Source organism: Zosterops lateralis (genome assembly GCF_965231275.1).
Source record: "Zosterops lateralis genome assembly, chromosome: 2".
NCBI lineage: Eukaryota > Metazoa > Chordata > Aves > Passeriformes > Zosteropidae > Zosterops > Zosterops lateralis.
The window spans coordinates 79,529,159-79,549,923 of record NC_139763.1 but is presented as its reverse complement, the minus strand read 5'-3'; the positions used below and the strand labels follow the sequence as shown (position 1 = coordinate 79,549,923).

Genomic DNA, 20,765 nt, shown 5'->3' with positions numbered 1-20,765 from the left:
GCCATTTATAACCACTGCCTCTCCATGGTGGTCTCACAGAAGGATAATCGTGTGCCTTTTGGGCTCCACTGCCTTTAGAATGAAACAGGGAAGCCCATTAGATAACTCTCAACTGGATTTTTTCCCCTTCCATGCTGGCCTCACTGGAGCTTTTCCTGGAAGTCTCCTGTGGACAGTATGTTCCCGGTGCACCTGGGTCCTGCCCCATCTGCACAGGGGTTAGAGATGCAGGAGAGCACATCCACATCAGTCCCAAGCATCTTGTCCACCACAATAAACTCGTGTGGTGCTCCACACTCTTTGGAAGTGCAACAGGCACCAGTGGAGTTGTCCATTGTTTGGAAATACATTAACTGGGTTGTCTTAGAGGCTTTCAGTTACTGCTCTTTGAGTTTCTAAGAACTAATGTTAGACAGCCATTTGACCACGTGGGTTCTAAAAGCATTGCCCACTTATCTGAAAGAACCATTTGATAAAGATTTTGCTCAAAACTCATTTTTCTAAGAGATCCTGCATCCTCTTCTCTGTAAGCATGCAGGTTTTTCAGTGGAGAAGGGTGATGTTTTGTGCACTGGCTGGGGTGAGAAGATGAAGAGTTGTATCAAACAAAGTAGAAATTGCTTAAAACTGTGGCTCGCTGAAGGTAAAGCAGAGATGCTCCCCAGATCTGCTGGCTTTGGGTCCGAAGGGCTTGGATCAAATAACTTATTTAGGACCCTGCACTACTATTTCATTTATGTCTTGCCACCACTTAGACACAAATGACCTTAGACTGCAGGTCTTTTCTCTCTGAAGATAGGAGCTCTATTTTTTTCTATGCTATGCAGATCAGGATATTCTTGGAGACATCCTTCACAGAAGAAGAAGCTGCTCTGAGAGACCATGTCCCAGCCTTAGCTTTGGGAGAAATACGTGACAATCTGTTAAAACAGATCAGAAAAAAGACCAGATATTTTGTAGCTGCTCTCTCTTATATCTCCTTCTCTGCAACAAGATGAGTTGAGTTTATTCACAGAATTTCCTAAACTTAGTTAAAAAAATTTCACTGCAACATTAACTATCTGTGAAGAAATCTGCAAAAACTTTAATACTGACTTCCCTGTGGCCTTTGTGGGCAAAAAGAAATATTCCAGCTATTAATTTTACAAAAGCTGCGTTGTTCAGTAAAAGGTATTTAAGTGTAATGCCCTATAAATATTCTGGCTTTTTTCACTCTGGGAAATGGCTCTCTCTTTATCTTGGACGCCCTGCAAGTCTATTGCATCAGACACCAACAGAAAGGTATTCAAGCATGGCCTGAAGTCTCACTTCAGTCAGTAAAGTGTGGACTTGAGTCCCATTGACTTTGAGGGAATGTAAACGGAGTATTAAAGTGAAACACATACTCAAGTGCATTCTTTCTTCAGGAAACCAAATCTCTAACACATGGTATCCCTCCCATGCTGCTTTTGCTGTGTTTGAACACAAGGTCAGGGCAGGTCTTCCTTGGTTCCCACAAACATTGCCTCTGAAAATGTGATTGAGTTAAATTACATACTTTGGATGTGAAAACTCTTCCCTCTTGTTGCAAGTGGAAGGGTCAGGAAGGAGTACTTCTTGTTTGTGGGTAACAATTTTATTCTAGTTAGGACCACCTTCCCATCATGTTTATTTGTTAAATAGGAGAAGTTAGAGAAAGTCAGCCTGACTTATAGGACTCCCTGGGCATTTGTACAAATGTATGAACAAGATCAGTTTTGAGGGTTGCCACATTCTCAGTTGTGTGTGAACAGACTTTTTTATAGGGAGGTACAAGGTGGTGATGAATCCCTGTGCTGTTTGATGAGTTGCCTCATTTTCCTACCTAAAAAGAGTTGGAAAGGGAATTGTCTGCGTTTATTTTTGAGCTTTTTGCATGATTTTCCCCTTTCTGAGCAGTGTTACCTTGCTAAGTTTAATTGCCAGGCTGGGCTGGCTCTTCTTCATGCCACATGTGTGGGTTGTTTGAGTGGGTTGACTCCAGGAGCTACCAAGCAGAGAAAAAGCTGAATTGTTTTTTTTCTCCTCCACGGAAGAAGGAGAAGGAAATCCCAGAGCTGTTGAGAAACGCCAACACAATTTATGGCTCTTCTTCTGCTCTCCATTAATTTTGTTCAGTGCTGATGGAGCACTTGCTACAGCAAGTTTTTGCCTCCAGGGCTGCAGGCTGTGTGGTGATGTGTTTTGGGAAATACCAGCCTACAGAGGGCCAAGCAGAGCCTTAATGGTAACCAGCATCATTGGGCCAGATTGTTAGCCTGTGGAAACACACTTTTGTGCTAGCAAATCTGCTTTGCTGTGTAGGAGTTCTCTGGAGAAAGCATCTTGTCCTGCATATAGTGGCTTACCAACTCCCTGAACAATTCAGAGTGAACCAAATTAAAGCACCTTGCTAAGGGCATTGTTCAAATGCCTCTAAAGCACTGACAGGCTTGGAGCATTGACCGCCTCTCTAGGAAACCTGCTCCAGGGTTTGACCACCCACTCAATAAAGAAACTTTCTAATCTGAATGTCTAGTCCGAATCCCCCTATTCCTTTCAGCTTTGTGCTTGTGAACAAGCTGGAAGCAGAAACTGGGGAAGGTAATCTGGTTTCCCCATCATGGCTCTGCCAGGCTTTCCTTGGTGTGTGGTTTGGAGGTGCTGCCTGCCCATGGGCAGAGTGGCTCCAGTATTATGGGAAGTGCAGGTCCAGTCTGCTGGAGCCTGGCTGCAGGTTCCTACACACACAGTGGGATGACAGCTCCAGCATCCCTGGAGCTTTCATTCTCCAGGTGCTACAGCGGGAAAATCATGCCTGAAGCTTACTGAGAGGGACCTAACTCTTCAGCAGGTGGAGGTGAGCTCACACCCTGCCTTCAAAAATCATGAATCTGTCCCACCCATGACTCAAGAGGCCAAAAAGTGCCAGATTTAGAAAGGTATGTGGGAGGCTGTATATGTCTTTTGGTTTCCCAGCCTGTCTCCACAAACAAGAGGGTCAGGCATGCAGAAACAGATACCCACATCAATGTTCACCATCTCTACAGCAGTGATTTTACCAAAGCTGTATCACTTAACACGACATTATCTTATTAAAAGAGTTGGATGGATTAAGCTGAACAGCGAAACTCTGCCCTGGACTATTCTTCTGTCCGTCTGTTGAACTCAGGTCTTAAGATGCAAGTTCACCACTAAGGGGTTCCTCTGCATACCCTGCCTGCAGTTTGCCAGATTTCAGGGAGATGAAGTTAAGAAGATTGAAAACCCAGAACAATTGGTTCTGTCTGTTATAAAGAGTGTCTCTTGTATAAAGCAGTCTTCAGTCAAGGATGGAAAGAAATAGTTTGAAAGTGACATGAAGCCAGAGCTGAGCCTAAAATACTTGTGGTGGCATTCAGAGCTCAGAGATAGGTTTTGGATCAGGGACCTGTTGAATAATAAATGTTGCCTCCTACACACTTTCTAGGAGAGAATACAGCCCACACAACTACACCATTTCCTGTTTTTCTCCTCTTGGATGGCATTAAAGCAGTCACCGTGGTCATAGACTAAAGGCAACCAAGCAGTTCCATCCAGTCTAGCCCACCACAAGATTTTTTGGGAGCTACCAGTGGGGTGTCCTGAGGCATTGTGACATGGTGAGCTGCCCTAGAGGATGTTTACAGGGATTCCCACTGTGGAAGCCACCAGCATTAGTGGGGCTTCATGCCAGGGTGATTGGTCATTGCAGAGTTGGTGATTGGTGTGACAATGGACATGAGCATTGCCCTGACCCCTTGTGTCTTACTGGAATGTGCTGGGCAAACACTGGGATGGGATGTATTCCTGCAGGGCTTTAACAGGAACTCTCTCCTTTCAGTTTGAAATAGAGATTCAGAGGATTTCAGAAGCTTATGAGGGTTTGGTCAAAACCACCACTAAGAGGGAGTCTCTGGACAAAGCGATGAGAAACAAACTTGAAGGAGAAATTAGGAGACTTCATGACTTCAACAGGGATCTCCGTGGTACGTTACAGTTGCTTGTGTTTTTTTTCCCCTCTAGTTGACGTGGTGTTTCACTTACAAGCTCCAGAGCAGCAGGCTTTAGAGGAGTGGGTTTATACAATATTTAGGAACGCATCATGAGAAATAAGGCTCTGCTCATTGGCATTAGACAAAACTGCTGTCACCCCCCTGGTGGCAAAAAAACCTTCTGGCAAAGTGTAAGAATCTGCTCCAGATGGTGCCTTTGTGTTCAGCACTTAAAAATATGGATTTGACAGCAAGGCCACCAGTCACAGTATCCTGAAGAGCAAATTGTAATGTAGAACAATGCTGCACTACCCGTAAATCCCCAAGGTCAGTGCCTTCACAGACCACTAGCGAGTATCAAAAGGTACAAAGGGTATCTCTTTTAAAAAACTTTAAATTGAGGGTGTATCCTTTTGAGAAAGGAAATGGAGGATATGTTGGGTAACTATTGCCCATCCAGGTTCCTGAGGGAGGGGTACTTTGGTAATCACTGCTCATGCAGTGAGGTGCCTTCTGCAAACTGACTTAAAATTTTGCAGTGGTGGGTCTTTCTGAAGGAGGAAGTTTATGAAGGCAGGACCTTCCCAGGGAAAGTGATCCTTGGCTGCAGAAAATGCCTTCTTTCCCAGGGCATCCCCAAGGACTAGTGTTGCTGGGCTCGGGGCTGCCTTTCCCCAGGATATCTTGCTGCACCCAGAGGCAGCTCTTCACTGCAGGAAAGCAGCCATCCCCTTGCAAAGCTGGGCAATTCAGATTGCAGATGCCTTGTGCATTTTGAGTAGTGTGAGAGATGATTGCCTGGGCATGTCAGCTGTGAATGGCAGAGGTTTTTCTCCCAGTTTCTGTGTATCTGAATAACACAGCTTCATGGAAGAGGTCAAAGGCTTCATCTTTTATGTATGCATCAGCCTCCATTTTAATATCCTCCTCAGAGAGTCTATTTATACTGCTCTTTTGGCATGCATCTTATTTTCTTGGTTGGCCTACAATTTTATATACATATATTTATACTTGAAGTATTTCCTGTTTTTTGCAGAACGACTGGAGACAGCCAATAGGCAGCTGGCCAGCAGAGACTTCGATGGGCACGAGGATAAGGCAACAGAGGGCCTTTATGCCACTCAGAGTGAGTACTGTGCTTATCTGTTTGAAAGATGCATATATATATATATATATATATGCATATATATACATGGACACGTATATGGTGGAGTGGAGGTGAATACTTTGCTTTTAATTGTTATCCTGCTTGTGGCTTGGTTTTACCCAGCTGATTCATCAGGAACTTGTGTTTAAACTGCAGACTGGGTTGTTTAGGGTAGGGTTTTTCTCTCTGAGCACCAGAACCAAGCAGTGGGAGTTAATGGTAACACAACTTAGCTTCTTTTTGATAAATATTTATCTGAAATTGTGAAGTGTTGCTTGTAGAGATAATCTCTAGAGAAGCGTGCTTTTTAGAGAAGCCAGATTTGTCTCTGCTGGGAAAAGCTCAGAACAAGCTCTGCTGACTAGTTTGTCAGTGCCATGGTTTGACTAACAGCAGAAAGAGCAGAGCTCAACCATGCATTTTACAAAGGACTGAAGTGACAAAGATTTTTGTGGAAGCATCCATTCCCAGTACATAGTAGGCTCCCATAATGACTGGCTATAGTGCTGCTGATTTCCTTGCCATGCACTGTGTGTGTGTGACTGTCCAACCTGAGCAGCTGGGTTCTGTGTGGCAGTGTGTGGCTTCTTTTGTATCCTAAGCATCTTCAGCATGCTTCCAGAATGGCTTCATGGCCACCTGGAAGCTGTGCAGTATCTTGTGAGCTTAAATCCCAGTGAAGCTCATTGCTGTGGACAGCTCATCCTTCTGTTTTATTGCACCAAGAGCTTCCTTGGAAAATGAGCTGCAACTGCAGTGGAGAGCCATCCACCTCCATTAGCACTGCAGAGTTTGCTACTACTCAGTATGCCTCACCACCAGCCCTGTAATGTCCAGCAGCTGCTCCAGATGCTGGAGAGCCTTCTTATCAGTCCCACCATCAGCAGTGATGCCAGCATGGTTGATTGTTTGGTATGTGTGTGCACAAACCAGAAAAGAATCCAGTGATCTTTTCCATGATGTGTTAGCTTTGCCATATGAGCAAATGACATAAAGATGTGTAGATACTGCTGCAAATCCAGTGGGATGATCTCTTAAGGAAATGGCATTGATGTATAAATCTTGTCATCCTTGGGAAGAATTCAAATGGGATAAGCTGCTCATTGGAAATTGGAGACTGGGATCTGCTCTCTTTGTGTAGAGACAGCCTGGCAGTGTTGCTATATACTATTAGCTACAAGGAGGAGTTAAATCCCCAGGATGGACTCAATTTGAGTTCTTTTCCAGTACATAAACATGCTCTGTGCTTCTACTGATAAATATCTAGCAGTGAAACGTTGCTCTGTGCACTCGGCATATTGCTGCAATCAATTCACAGCTTACAAACAAATATAGCTTTTCAAATTCTATCACATAAGAAGGTCTGGATGCTTGGAGTGTCTCCTGGCTAGGCCAGAGAGCTGAATGTTACTAATGCAATGCAGAGTGCTTCCAAGAATAGAAAAATGGGCACATGTAAAGCAGGTCCTCTTCAGTTATGTTCTTTGGGCTGTTGGGACATGCACAGTACTGACCTCAATATCAGGGTGTCTACCTGAAACACCCCTCTCAGAGTCCATAAAAGGTTCTGCTTGGAAATCCTCTGTTGCTGACTGCATTTATACACTGTTGTTTGAGTGTTTCTGAGTCTCCCACAGGGGCAATCCGTGACAGGGGTTCGGTTGTACCTCACTTCTGACCTGGGGTTGTTACAAGCACAGTTTGTACCTTCCTCATGTCTTTCAATAGGATGCACAGGGAGAAAACTGCAAAGAAGGAAATTGAGTTTTAGTTACTTTATATACACTGAGATTGAAATAGTCATTTTTAGAAAAAGAGAAAAAACTTTGTTGCAAAAGTGATGTTTGATTCTTTCCTAAGGGTGGCAGGTTATTAAGTAAATGCGGATTAGCAAATGCAAATCTTAATTTTCATATTAGGAAAGCAAGAGCAGGTTTCTAGTCCCTATGTTTGTGGCAGACAGCCGGGAAACGTGACCCAGGTTGTATAAGAAGACTCCAATATCAGCAGTTTCCTAAAAGTCCTCATTTTAAGCCACTCTGGCGATGAGCTGAAGAAAGAAGGCTAAGATTCTTGAGGTTGGTAATGCTGCATACCAATTTTTGTATGGTAAAACTCCAGTAATGGGAAAAACTCCCTGAAAAATCTGTCAAGGTAGGATATTCAAGACTCATTTCTCAGTTCTTCAAAGAGCTTTCCATTCATTAGCAGTGCAATAGTGCAGAGCAGTCTTGTGCTCTGAGATGAAGACTGCAGGTGACAAAAAAAATCTTATTCTTTGCAATAATAGACAAAGCCAGGCCACATGCCTCGAAGTATTGAGTGCTAGGCATTTGTGCCTGGGAGAAATGCTACTGTTCTATCAGGGGCTGAAAAATACTCACATCTTATTAGTTTCAAGATAATTATGTGATGTTTTGTCAGGGAAAAGGGTTTTTTGAAAGAAAGCCGTGAAGCAGCGTCTGATGAAGGCATATGGGTCCATACAGGCAAGAGAAGAGACACTCAGGAGGAGCATAGGACAGGCTGTGGAAAGGAAGAGGCAGGAAGATTGAGAATGGTTTCAAGGGCATAGGGCTGAGAGAAAGCTTACAATGTCATATCTTGGGAAAAAAATGTTTTGGTGGAGTGTGAGAGTTTTGTGTGTTTTGGGGGTTTCTGAACTGTGGGAGCACTGTTTTTTCAGGTGTCTGAGACAGATTGAGGTCTGTGCCCATCCACATGGCTCTGCATCTGTTAGTGGGGATGCATGGACAGTTTTAGCAGTTTGTTGATAGAGCCTTACACTTTGTGGGAGTGTTCAGTTCATGTGCCATGAACTTGAGCATATATCTCTGTCCCAAATATCCCAGGCAAAGAAATGTTCCCTTTTCCAGACCGGAAGCAATCAGGAAATAATCTGCATTGCTGCTCCAGGGCTCCCTTGGCCCAGCTTTGTCAGCATCAAACCACAGCTGCAGAGGACTGAGTGAGGCTTGGGCAGAGGGACAGATGGACAGTAGCTCTGCTGCTCCTCTGGAGGGAAATCTTAATGTCTGGGCCTGGCAACCTGGTCCTATTTAATGTGCAGAGAATTTAGTAAAGCTGTGGAAAACTTCCTGTTTGGCTGCTTGGTATAAATACTGATTCATTTATTTTGCTTATTATTATGGGGTGGATACCAGCTGCTGAAAGGTCTTTGGAGCAGGCAACAAGGTCCTGTCCTCATTTCAGATTCCTTCTGATAGTCAGTCTGGGGAGAGTGTCAAAGCATGAGGGCCCATCCTGCTCTTGATCCCTCATCTCACAGCCATGGCTGTTTAGGAAGGTTGGGCCACTGGAGTTGGCTGGGACACAGCTTGATGTAGGTGGGCAGAAGAGGTGACTCTTGTGCCCCATCCTGCTACACCAGCTGGTCCCAGGGTGGCTGGCAGCAGCTGCCATGGCATGCACCTGTGGCCGGGGAGGGTGGGTGGCAGAGCTCCTCCACACACCTGCCATGTCAGGAGCTGCAAGACTGACGAGAGGCTAAAGAAGTCCCTCAGGTTTCACTGAGCAAAGGCATGGTTGCTGGAAAGCATCTGTGGAATTAACAGCTGTGAGTGAAGAGCCACCATTGGGAAATGAAAACCTGCATAAGAGAAATTATTGGAAGTGCTGTAAGGGATGTGGTATGGGAGCCACTCTTGTTTGCAGGAAATCTCCTGCAGCCAAATTAGTCTGTGGCTGCCGTAATTTGATATATTTTCTTCTGCCAGCGGTGGTCACATTGTAGTAGCAAGGGCTGTCTGTAAAATATGTCCGTGTTGCCACTCTGTAACATCAGAGCAAGGCAAAAATCAGCTTGGGATGTACTGAGATAGTCATTAAATTGGTCAAATGAGTTGATTATCAGATGTAATGTGTACTGAGGTCAGAGTCACATCTGAGTTACACTAAATCTGTATCATCTCACGCCTGTATCTTTTTGTCTAAAATTTCCATTTCAAAGCAGGTTCAAGACTTGTCTACTTTAGATTCACTTTCCCAGCCTGACAAGTCAGAAAGCCTGTTTGAGAAGTACTGAAGCAGCCTCCTTGCTTTATCCCTTTTCTTGTACCCAGCCAGAGTAGAGGTGTAATATCCACAGTGTGTGCAGGTGCAAGAGTCAGAGGCAGTCTGTAGAAAACTGTGAGATTACAGCTGTGACCTGCAACAGTGAAGCTTTTTGGGAACTGTTCTGTAATGGCACGTGGCAATGACCCACCAGAACACAGAAATAGTTATTAATTTGAGTCCTTTAGTTAAAAAGGTGTATGCAAGGGTAGTGTAGTAAAACTGATTTTAGACTTTCAGGTACTTTGTTTGCACTTGAAGAGAATTTAAGATATGTTCGACTAAGTCCTTCTTCACTAAAAATTATTGCAAGTAAAATATTTATAAAATGTACCTCCAGGATTTTACAGGCTGAAACTGACAGAGGAGTATTGAGACCCGTTGAGGAAATTTTTCGTGCCAGCTTTCTAGTGGTGATTATTTTGTGGATTTGTGTATAATTTGTCCTCTTTTGGTGGGATAGAAAGCACAATGCAACAGGATAGGCTGAGGGCTTCAAGTTCCTTGAATGGAAGTTGAAAATGAAGATCTCAGGTCTTGTTTTGCTGTATGTTATCCCCATGTGTAACATGAAACACAGGTTTCAAATCCAGAGCAGAGCGTGTGTGGTCCCAGCATGAGGTGGTGGAGTGGAGGGCTGAAATAGCGTTCATCTTTCAGCTTCCTCACTCTCTAATGACATTAGCTCCCTGATAATTAGCCCAGATTTACACTTTTCTACAATAGATATTAGTGTTCCTTCTGGCTAATCTGATTGAAGTAAATATTTTTGCATTGAAGGAAGAAGTCTGCATGGCTAATGTAAAATCCCTTACTAACAAGGGAAGAAGAAGGCCACGATCATACCGGAATGGCTCATGCTGGCAGTCAGTGGTGTGGTGTCCATAGCACTCACTGGGCTTTGCTTGTGGGCTTTGCAGTGGTGCAAAGTTTCACCAGCATGATGGTGTTGCTACCAGGATTTTTTATGAGGTGCTGAATTCCTCCTCTTAGAATAAATGAGAAGACAGCTGGGTGGAATTGAGCTCACCTCGTCCACTTTTGTCTTGTTCCACATGGCTCAGCTTGTGTACCTCTCACCTCGCTGCAGGCACCTGCTGATTGTGCGTGAATTAAACTTGTTCTCATCCCACCTGACCCACCTGCTGGGGGTAGTTCAGGTCTGAAATGGAATGGCTTTGGCTGTGCGAAGATTTCTGACCCTGCTTGGGGGAAGGTGGATGGTTGTTGGGCTTCCAGCTTGAGTGGTCACATTTGGATGTCATGGGCTGGATGTTTGGGGCAGATTTCCCATGTTTTCAGTTTTTGAAGCAACTTTTCACTTCAGTTAAAAAATAATAAATTATGTAATGCTATGTTTTAAAAATCAAAAATCAAAACCAGATTTAATTGATGCCAAATAAATTTTTGGATGAAATTTTCCTTTCTGGAGGCTTTCCAAGCATCTATTTTTGTTGTCATTCAGAACGAAGGCCAGATTCTGAAATTTTAGATGTCACTGAATGAAACCTTGATCCTCTACTCTAGTCATTAACTATTTGTGTTCTGACATCGAGGATCCAGTGACTGTCCTGTGACACTTGTGTTCCCAGAAATGGCTTCTCAGCACTGTCAGGGCATAAGCAGATGGAGCCAAGCATTTCCCCAGGCACCTTGCCAGCAAAGTCAATGGTGGGCCTGCAATTTGTTGCTGAAGACAAAGATGTGAGCAGAGCTGACTGAATTTAGCCAGTTGTTTATTTTTTTAGTGTTGTTTTAAATCTTACCCAAAAAAGGGGTGGTTTTTCAGCACAGAGGTTGTCTACGTGCTTTAGTCTTGCTTGTGATGCTTAACAGAAGGGGAGCACTGGTCACTGGATCCTTAGTCTTGCAGATCTGGAAGGTCACCCAGGGCCCCCATAGGCCTGAAATGGTTCCCACAGCCTCCCTTTTCTCTGCATGGTCAGAGAAAGTGTGTACAGAGGCCTCCTATCATATTCTTTGTTACTGTTTTCCCCTCTTTCCATTTTCAGGCTGTCTAGCGCAGATTTGTATTTACTATTTGGCTTCTTCAAATTTTCTGTTTGTCATGATCTCCATCCTTACAAATAAAAAGCACAGCCCACATCCATGGGGCTGAGGTTTCTTGCCCATTACAGAAGGCAGCAGCATTGAAGCTGGCCAGCTATAAGCAGGTCTTGATGTAGGGTGTGGTGTAAGAAAGGAGTAGTTGATGCAAGCCAAAATTTTGCTGGGGGATGTGTTAGCAGTTCAGCAGAATGGAAAGCTGTGAGGCAGTGCTGGGGGTCACAAGCTCTGCTAGTGCAGATGCCACTTGTCTCTGCTGCTGGTGTAAGGCTGGGCACTGAGGGGCTGAGCCCTGGCAGTAGAAGCTCTCTATGCTGTGTCTCAGCACTGTGTTGTAAAGGCCCTACTTGCTGCTGCTTTTCATAATTTTTGTTTTTCTAGGGAGGTGACAGCTTACCTCTGGTGTGTGGCCTGGGGCCTGTGAGCTGTCCTCACAGAGTGGCTCTTGTTCTTGTCTTTCTTTCAGACAAAGAGCACTTGAAGGAGAAGGAGAAGTTGGAGATGGAGCTGGCAGCTGTGCGTTCAGCCAATGAGGACCAGCGGAGGCACATTGAGATCCTTGACCAGGCCCTAAACAATGCACAAGCCAAGGTTATGAAGCTGGAAGAGGAGGTGAGGCATGGACAATATTTCTGTGCTCTGAGGATAGACACGGCTCATGGTTAGAGCTTTCTCCATCCAAGTCCTGATTCTCTTCTACCCACAGAGTGCTAGGTCTTCCTGTCTCCCTTGCACCTGCCCTGTTATAGAGTGGATGGTTACACAGTACTGGGCCAAACAAGCAAGCAGAGGAGACCACAGATGTGTCTAGAGCAAAGCCTTCGAAGTGTAACCAGGAACAAAATCAAATTCAACTCAGCTGGTGGCTGAGGTAATGCTAGGATTTAACAGAAAAATTGAATAAAAAACTGACTACTCACTGGCCTGGGTCTGTGACAGAGACTTGTGGTGTTAGTGCATCCCATTTCTCACCAAAGAATACCATGAAGCTTTTGAGATGCACACAGCAGCACAGGGCTTGGTGGCTTCACATCTTAAAATATCTGGCCAATCTGGCTGGAAGCAGACTGACTGACCAGGATTTACAGCTACAGGAAGAGCACCTATTGTACTGTGAGACTCAAGAAGTGCAAAACTCCCAAGAGGTCTTTAAGCAGTAACTATATAAGCCTGATAGTGGAGACAAGTATTCAGACAGGAAGAGAAATCCTAGGCACAGGGCTCTTTAAACTGACAGACAGAACAATACCTAGTAGTTAGAAGCTGAAACTAGACAAATTCAAATTGGAAATAATGCTCAGTTTTAACTGTAACTAAGAGTGACCTTATCAGTTCTCCATTACTGGTGAAGAATCTCTCAATTTATTGTGTTCCTTAGGGACCTTCAAATCAGGAGGCATGGATCTAGTAACTATTTGAAAGTTTATGCATTTTAGCAGATTGGGAAAAGCTGTCAAAACAGACCTTTTTGACCTTTAGACCTCTAAATTCTCTGTCCCTGGGACCAACAGAGGGAGAATGTTTTATGGGAAGTAAAAGGAACATGACCTTTACTACCTAAGTGGCCAGGTAATTGGTGACAGGAAGGCCATTGATGAACCTCTGCTCTAACAGATTTGGTGAAGGTTCAGGCTCTGGCACAGATCTTGGGCAGCTCTGTTCTCTTTCAGAGCCTCATTTTCCACCTGTGCCCTCCCTAGGGCTGGCCAGGGGAGCAGGGGGTGCAAAGGGTCTTGTGGGGAGCAGAGAAAGCCTTTCCCAAATACCTGCAATTAAGTTAAGTGCCATTCATTGTCTTGGAAAGGTGAAAGGAGAATTGACCTCTGTGGTTTTTGAATGGTTTTTATTGACACTAAAATGACAATGACAGACTCCCTGTTAGGCTAACCAATGGTTACTTAGAGTCTGGAAGATTCAGCACTCACTATATGTGAGTGCTGAAGGCACATTGCTGGTTTGTACCTGACCATTGGCCCATTCTGACGCCCTGTTCAGAAACATTTTAAAAACTCCATTCCCTCAGCAGCAAGAAGAGGATCACATTAAGTTTAACTGCTCCTTTGTTAGTTAGACTTAAGCCTGCTCACCATCGGGGTGTATTTGGGGCAGTGCCTTTGGGGGTAGCTGCAGGAGCCAGCATATCTTTAGTCTGTACATAATTCACTTGACACTCTTTGGCTGAAAGGCAGCCCAAGGTTTTCTATTTGCATTTCATTACAAAGAGCTGAATAAAGGAATGTTTTAGGTGGCAATGCCTGCTTCTATACTTGTGGCATCATGCAGAGATGGGAAGAAATAGTGTTTTGCTTGTGTCTGGTCCACAGACTGTCAGTGTGGCACTGGCAGGTAACATTGACTTGCTGAGTAGAGACTAGTGAAGGCAGAAGCATATACAGTGATTTCCAGGCAGGTGGTTCAAGAACCTACCTTATACCTGCTGTGTTGTAGTAAATATGTTTGCAGCCTTAGAGCTCTAACAGCTTGGCAGTAGTGAGGTTATAGTCTAGTCATCCAACAGAAATGTGCCTTTGCTGCATCCTGGATTGTGGACTGGTAGAGCTGATGAGAGGTTAGATGTTTCCCTCTATGCAGCTCCTAACCTGCTCAGGGCATGGCAGATGTTCTGGAGGTGCTAAATTCCTGCCTGGGGCACTGTAGGTGTTACAGACGCGGAATCTCCTGCCTTGGGCATGGTGGATTCCAGAGGTGACATGTATGAAAGTGGTGCTGTGGTATTTGCCATAGTATATCAGAGTCCTCAGCCTGACAAACCCATATTGATCTGGTACCTTTTAACTTCTTTTCTTTTCATTCTAGGGCCAGTTAAAATGAATTTTAGCCCAGCTACTGTGTTTTAATTGTTCAATGAAGTGTCAGGCAGCTTGGGTGAAGTGCAGTTCCATCTGAGGCTGCCAGCATGTGCCCAAGTTCCAGCACTCACTTTCCCTTTTGTCTCGTTTCATGGCTGAATCAGAGCACCCTTTTCAACAGTCTCCAGTGTTTCTGGATCTTAATTAGACACATGCAGAAGATAAGTTGCAGTGTTAAACTTTCATTTTAAACCAGGGATTTTTACTGTAATTTGGAATATATTGAGGAAAACACAAATTCAGCCAAATCAAAATGACTGTTATTATTGTTAACAGAGCTCTAGTTCATGCACTGCTTTGTAAATCTGCCCAGATATCTTCTACCACCAGCATGTAATTAACAGCGTTTTAAATCAAGCCTTGAGAAATAAGCAGTAGCTACTAAGTTGAATTATCATAAGATAGTGTTCTATGTAAATCTGCATTATCCTGAGTGCCTGCTAGTAGAAGGATTTAATTCAAAATGTGTACGTGGTATTATCACCACATGTCATTTGGCAGACTGCTGCTGCAATCATGTGTCTGTTCCATGCTTTGAGCAGAAAACTCAATAATTTGAGAGGGCTCAGAAAGCAGCTATACAATTTATTTGGGGTCCAGAAGCTGTTCTTTGCTGGGAAGAATTAAAGTGAAAAGTTGTCTGAGCTTCGATGAGTGCACAAGAACATGAATCACTTGAATGGGTAAGATTAGAAGGGACAACAGTGGGTCATCTGGTCCAACATCCCTGCTCAAGCAGGGTCGTCCTAGAGCATATGGCACAGGATCATGTCCAGATGGTTCTTGCTTATCTACAGTGAGGGAAACTCCACAACCTCCCTGGTCAATCTGTTCCAGTGCTCCATCACCCACATAGTAAAGACCCCTCAGTCTTCTCTGCAGAGCTGCTTTCCAGCAGGTCAGCCCCCACCCTGTAGTGGAGTATGGGGTTATCTCTCCCCAGGTGCAGGGCTCTGCATTTGCCCCTGTCGAATTTCAGATGGTTCCTCTCTGTCCATCTCTCCAGCCTGTCAAGGTCCTTCTGGAGGGCTGCACAGCCCTCTGGGGTATCAGCAACTCCTCCCAGCTTTGTGTCTGCAGGGAACTTGCTGAGGAGGCATCTGCCCCTCCACTCAAGTCGCTGATTAATAGGTTTAACAATGCTGGGCCCAGTATTGAACTTTGGGGGACACCACTAATAACAAGCCTCTAGTCAGACCCTGTGCCATCCTCTGGGATCTGCTGTTCAGCTAATTGTCAACCCTCCTCACTGTCCATTCATCCGTGGTTCCTGACTTTACCCATAAGGATGTCATGAGACACGGTATCGAAAGCCTTGCTGAAGTCAAAGTAGACAGTATCCACTGCTCTCCCTTCATCCATCCAGGGATGGATGAAGAAGGGATTGCTGTCAGAGAGATTAAACATTGCTATTTAACATAAGAGGAGATAATGAGATGCAGTGTTTGGAGGCTGAAGCTGAGCAAATCAGGCTGAAAATAAAGAGTTAAGAGTAATTAACACTGAAACAATCTACTTAGAGTGATACTGGATTCTCCATCTCTTACAGTCTTTCATTCAAATCTTATATCCATAGAATTCAATTGTTCAAACTGGAGTTACATTTCCAGCATGGATATTTTCCAAGACCCACTCATCTTTACTCAGATTTATTTGCTTGGATATCCCCTTTTAGCCTTAGCTCTTCTTCATCTTTGTTTTCCTAATCCCCAGGACAAGGGCAGTGTTCAGACAAGTTTGCTGATCTAGTGAAGAAGTGAATTGTTTAATTAAATGCTTCTTGCTCTAGTAGATCACAGTTTGGAAACAGAACAAGAAGTAATTTACTTAAATTGCATAAGAGAAAGCCAGATTAGGCATTAGGGTAAAAGTTTTCTGGCAGTAAAGGAAAATAAGCTGTGAAGTAGTTTGCAGGGATAGGCTGTGTAATTCCTACCCCTGGGTGATTTTGTAAACAGCTTATACAAATGTGTGCCAGGTTTTATGTACAGTTGATCCTACCATGCAGCAGGAGGATGGATTGGTACCTCTCCAGTTGCCATCCAGTTTTGGGGCTTTTTGGAATCTGTGTGTGTGTGAGGTATTGGAGCTTAATGTCACATGTCTCTGACTGTAGTCACTTCTCCCTTATGGATCCATGCTTCACTGGCAACCCAAATTAATTTGAATTACAATGTTTTAAACTGTGTTTTAAATGCATTGGTGATTTTTTGTTGTTGTTTATGAATCTACATGCAGAATAGAAAAGTCAGAATTGGCTCAAGAACCTCCCTGTAAACTTATGCATATGAGAACTGTCTTGTTGTGTATCTCCTGCAAAACTGTTTTTGGAGGCAGTGGGCATGTGAGCATCGCCTCACCTGCAAGGGCAGAGGTGTGTGAATGTGAGCCCCGGGGCCTAGAGGGCTGCTCCAAAGCCAAGTTGTGGCTCCTGTGATACAGATGGACCCTGCAGCACTTGGCAGGACATGGGAGAGCAGATGAGGTCTGCTGCCAAAGAGAGACCCTGGGGGAGCTTCCTAACCCTTTCTTTCCATGCTGGTGTAACTGGAGGTGATATAAATACCTTCCTACTGCCAAAATAGCACATTTAGTAAGAAGCCTCTGCTGTGTGGTGTTGCCAAGTCATGAGCTCCTGAGGAATGCAGTCTTCATGCTGCTGCCAGAGACTAGTGGGGATTATAATCTCATTAATTTTCAGGGAAAGCCCAGGGAGCTGTTAGCATTAGCCTAGATTGCAGCAGAGCTAAGGAGGTCACTCTGCCAGCTGTTGGTGCGAGGCATTAGGGAGGTTTGCTTAGACCAAGCTATGTTTTTGTTGTGAGCAAGCCTGTATTTCACTTCACCTGTAACATGGATGGATTTAGGGTGACAGGAGAGGAATTCATACCCCTTTTGGGGTATGCTGCTTGAGCAATCTCTGGCTGTAAAACCCTGCATTACAAAATTCTTGTGTCAAGTTCAGCCTTTCAGTAATTGCATTATAGACATAAAGAGGGCCTGGCTTTGGCTGCCTGGACACCCTGTCTACAGATCAGCATGGACAAGCCTGTGAGCAGAATGGAATAGGTGGAACACTTCTGGCTGCTGGCACTCCACTTGTTTCACCTGTGTTGAGCAGATATGCAGGAGTGAAGAAAGAACCCCTCTGTTTGGGTGCAGGTGGTGTACTGAGTGTCAGCAGTCAATACAACCCACGGGGATTCCTCTTAACTGGCTCTGTCCCATGTGTTTGCCCAAAGAGTATCCCCCAACATGACAGCTCTTGCTTAGAAATGGCATGAGGGGTTCATGGTTAGCAGTTCCTGAATGGGTGGAAGATCTGGGGCAGCATTCCTTCCGAAAAGGGTAGGTCTGCCCCAGCAATGCCTGCTGTGCCCATTCCCTGCCCATCAAAGAGACACCATCCTTTCCCTAGAGAAACTCTTGGAAGCAAAATGACCAAAGCTATGCTCAAGCCCAGTGCACGCCTGCAAGTGCACAGGGGGCGCAGGGTGGGGTGCAGTGCCCTCCAGGCTGCTGACCCCTGTCCCCCACAGCTGCGCAGGAAGCAGGCCTACGTGGAGAAGGTGGAGAAGCTGCAGCAGGCGCTGACACAGCTGCAGGCAGCCTGTGAGAAGAGGGAGCAGATGGAGCGGCGGCTGCGCACGCGCCTGGAGCGGGAGCTGGACTCGCTGAGGATGCAGCAGGTGAGGACAGGGGGATATGGGCAGGACCCCAGCACGGGGCCTTTGGTGTTGATTTTAACAGAGATGGTCACTCGCAGCCCTGCCAGGTGACACCTTGCCTTTGGATTCGAGTTGTTGGTCTTTCCTCCTAAACCACTCATTTGGATAGGGTTGTGGATCATTGGAAATGTTCAAGGTCATGTTGGATGGGGCTTTGAGCTTGTGAAGTTTTCCTTGTCCATGACAGGAGGGCTGGATTTAGATGACCTTTGAAGGTCCCTTCCAATCCAAACCATTTGATGATTCTTATTCTTGATCTTCAGCAGAGGATGGGGCTATTCTGCTGTCGGGCAGTTGGATACAGTTGAGCCCTGCCTGCTGCTGGGCTGAGATGTCCTGGCTCCCCTGCCCAAAGGCAGGCAGGGCAAAATGTTCTTCCAGGTTTCTCTCTCTAGCAATGACAGATTGGGCAAAAACCAGCTCCACACAGAAGAAGGAGAGGAAAGGTGTGGTACACCTGAGATTCACCCCAAAACTTTTAGCCGATGTTTCATTGAAAAGGCCAAGTAGGATGATGTGGGATCTGGTAGGAGCAAGACCTAGGCCCATGTTTGTTATGTGCAAAGCTTGATGGATGTGGTTCAAAGAAACTTCGACCCATGACAGATCTGGAGCCAAGTGATGTTATCTTCAGACAATAAATTATTTATATATCAGTCCAGTCCAGAATGGGCCAGGAGTATAGATTTGAATTTCTGTATGTGTCCCCTTGTTTTTCAGTAGCCCTATGTCCTTAGAGGGATATTGTTATGCATGTATTTTATGCACAGTTACTCCTTTGTTACAACACCTTCATCCCTAAGTCACAAAGTCAAATTATCTTGAAAAGGAAAAAAAAAAATAAAAATGAGGAGGTTGCAGGAAGATGTTCCAGGCTGCAGGCTGCACCAAATGCCAAAAATATGGGCATTTGCTTTGGAGGAGAGTGAGCAGATATGCTAAATGTATCAAACTACAGCTTGAGGGAAAACCAGCAACATAAGCAAAGCATGATGCTCTTGGAACTCTTGAAGGGCTCATTCGTATCTGTCATCGCACGCATCTGCTACTGTAACCTTTCCTTATTTGTAAGCCACTGGTGGACACCAAAGCAGCTGTTACACAGAGCTTGTGGTGCCAGAAAGCAGAGGGGCTGATCCTGCTGGCAGGATGCCATTGGGAAATAGCTCTACGGTCAGGGGCAGTGTCAGTGGTTTGCAGAGTCATGAGGCAGCCAGACCTGAGAGCATCCCCTTCCTTCTGGCAGCCCCAGGGCAGGGCAGGTACCCCAGCACTCTTCCCAAGGTAGCACTCTGCTGCTGCCTGCAGACCTTTCCCATTCATCTCTCTCTGCTCTTTCTTGCTGCTATAGAAGCATTTTAAGTTTTTCTTGCCCAGTCCACCATGGCTTGGTGTTCAAGTCTTCTCAGTTCCCCCTTAGCCAGCTCTCTTCCAACTTAACAAGGAATTACATGGAATATGACATGCTAATGCCATTTGAGAAAAGAACATCTGAGAAAAATACAATTAAAAGTCAAGTGAAGGTAAAACTAGAACTAAGAAAGGCTGGGGTATAGAGACAAATTGATATATTAAGTAACAGCGATGGACTGTTGCTGAAATCCTTATTTTGGGAGTTCAGGCTATATCTGTTCATTTTGGCAGAAAATTCCTCTGTAATTTACAGGGTGTTTAATTAAAAAATTTCTTTGGTACTGCAATTAGCAATTGGCTTTTGAGTTGACATAGTTTTCAAATGCCTGCACTCATTCCATCTAGTAAGTTTTAAGAGGAAAGATACTATTAACTTCTTGTCTCACCTATCAGCTTTGAGAGAAAACTTTGGGGTATTTTCACTATTGTTATCTACACTGTTCGTTTATGAGCCACAATGCTGCAGAGAATCACGTGGCATCAAAATACCCCAACTTTTTGCTTCAGAGCTATCTTCTCTGAGTAATCAAAGTTACAGCTTCTGAAACATTTTTTCATTGTAGAGAAAAAAAAGGGAGATTTTCTTTTCTCATTTTTACCAGAGTCAGCAGAAGGTACCCAGCACACAAGGAGAAAGTGACCCAGGATCTCTTCTGTCCCTGGCTTGCTGGTAACTGAGTCTAGATGGCAAATCTTCCTGGTCACTAATGGCACAAATTGGGACCAATAAACAAACTCTTTCAGTCAGCACTACAGGCTCAGTGTGCAGGGCTGGCTGATGTTTTCACTCAGAAGATGACAAGCACCCATGATGTCCCAAGATACCATTTGTAGATCAGGACCACACTTCCAAAATAATACCTTTCTGACAGAGGTTTGACAATATTTTTGCAGGAGCAGAGTCACAGCCGTTGTTCCCATGGACCACTCCATACTGCACTTCCAGAAAACATCTTCCAAACATGTTGTTACTGCACCAGAGGCAAAGGCTGCAGCCCTTCTCTGGTATCTCTAGTTTCAATGGTACAGCTTTGCCAGTGGAACTCCAAGGTGCAGCATGAATGAGAAGCCAGTTCTCTGAGACATGGTTTCCTCCTTAGTACAATACTGTTCACCATGGAGTATAACAAATGTCTTGCAATTTTTTATTTAAAAAATAATTTATTTCTACTGAGTTATCCCAAAGCTTCATGCCTCTCTGCTCAGTGTGCACTCCTCCTTCTGTGGAGCCAAAGACTGGATCTCCCTCTGCCACTGCTCTCTATCAGCAGTGGGAGGAGCTCAGGGAAGCTCTCCGTGCTGCTTAGGTGACTTAATTAAGTGCTCTAACTGGGTGAAATAAATCCTGCCTGGACAAGCACTTTTCTGGCAGCATAGATGGAAAGAGTTATGCACCCATTACTGCTTGTCACCATCCCATGGGAGCCACCCCACAGGTGCCTGGGGATCTTCTGCC

At 44.8% G+C, this 20,765-nt stretch overlaps 1 protein-coding gene across 2 annotated transcripts in view; it reads left to right on the top strand.

The window, feature by feature from the left end:
- The window catches only part of AMOTL1 (angiomotin like 1), a gene marked incomplete at its 5' end in the record, with an annotated part of 66,104 nt that overhangs the window by 36,892 nt on the left and 8,447 nt on the right, over positions 1–20,765 (top strand). For both annotated transcript variants that reach the window (XM_083854615.1, XM_083854616.1), the window contains 4 exons: positions 3,860–4,004; positions 5,047–5,136; positions 11,765–11,910; positions 17,708–17,857. In XM_083854615.1, coding sequence (XP_083710741.1) covers positions 3,860–4,004; positions 5,047–5,136; positions 11,765–11,910; positions 17,708–17,857 — 531 coding nt within the window. The remainder of the gene's footprint in view (positions 1–3,859; positions 4,005–5,046; positions 5,137–11,764; positions 11,911–17,707; positions 17,858–20,765) is intronic.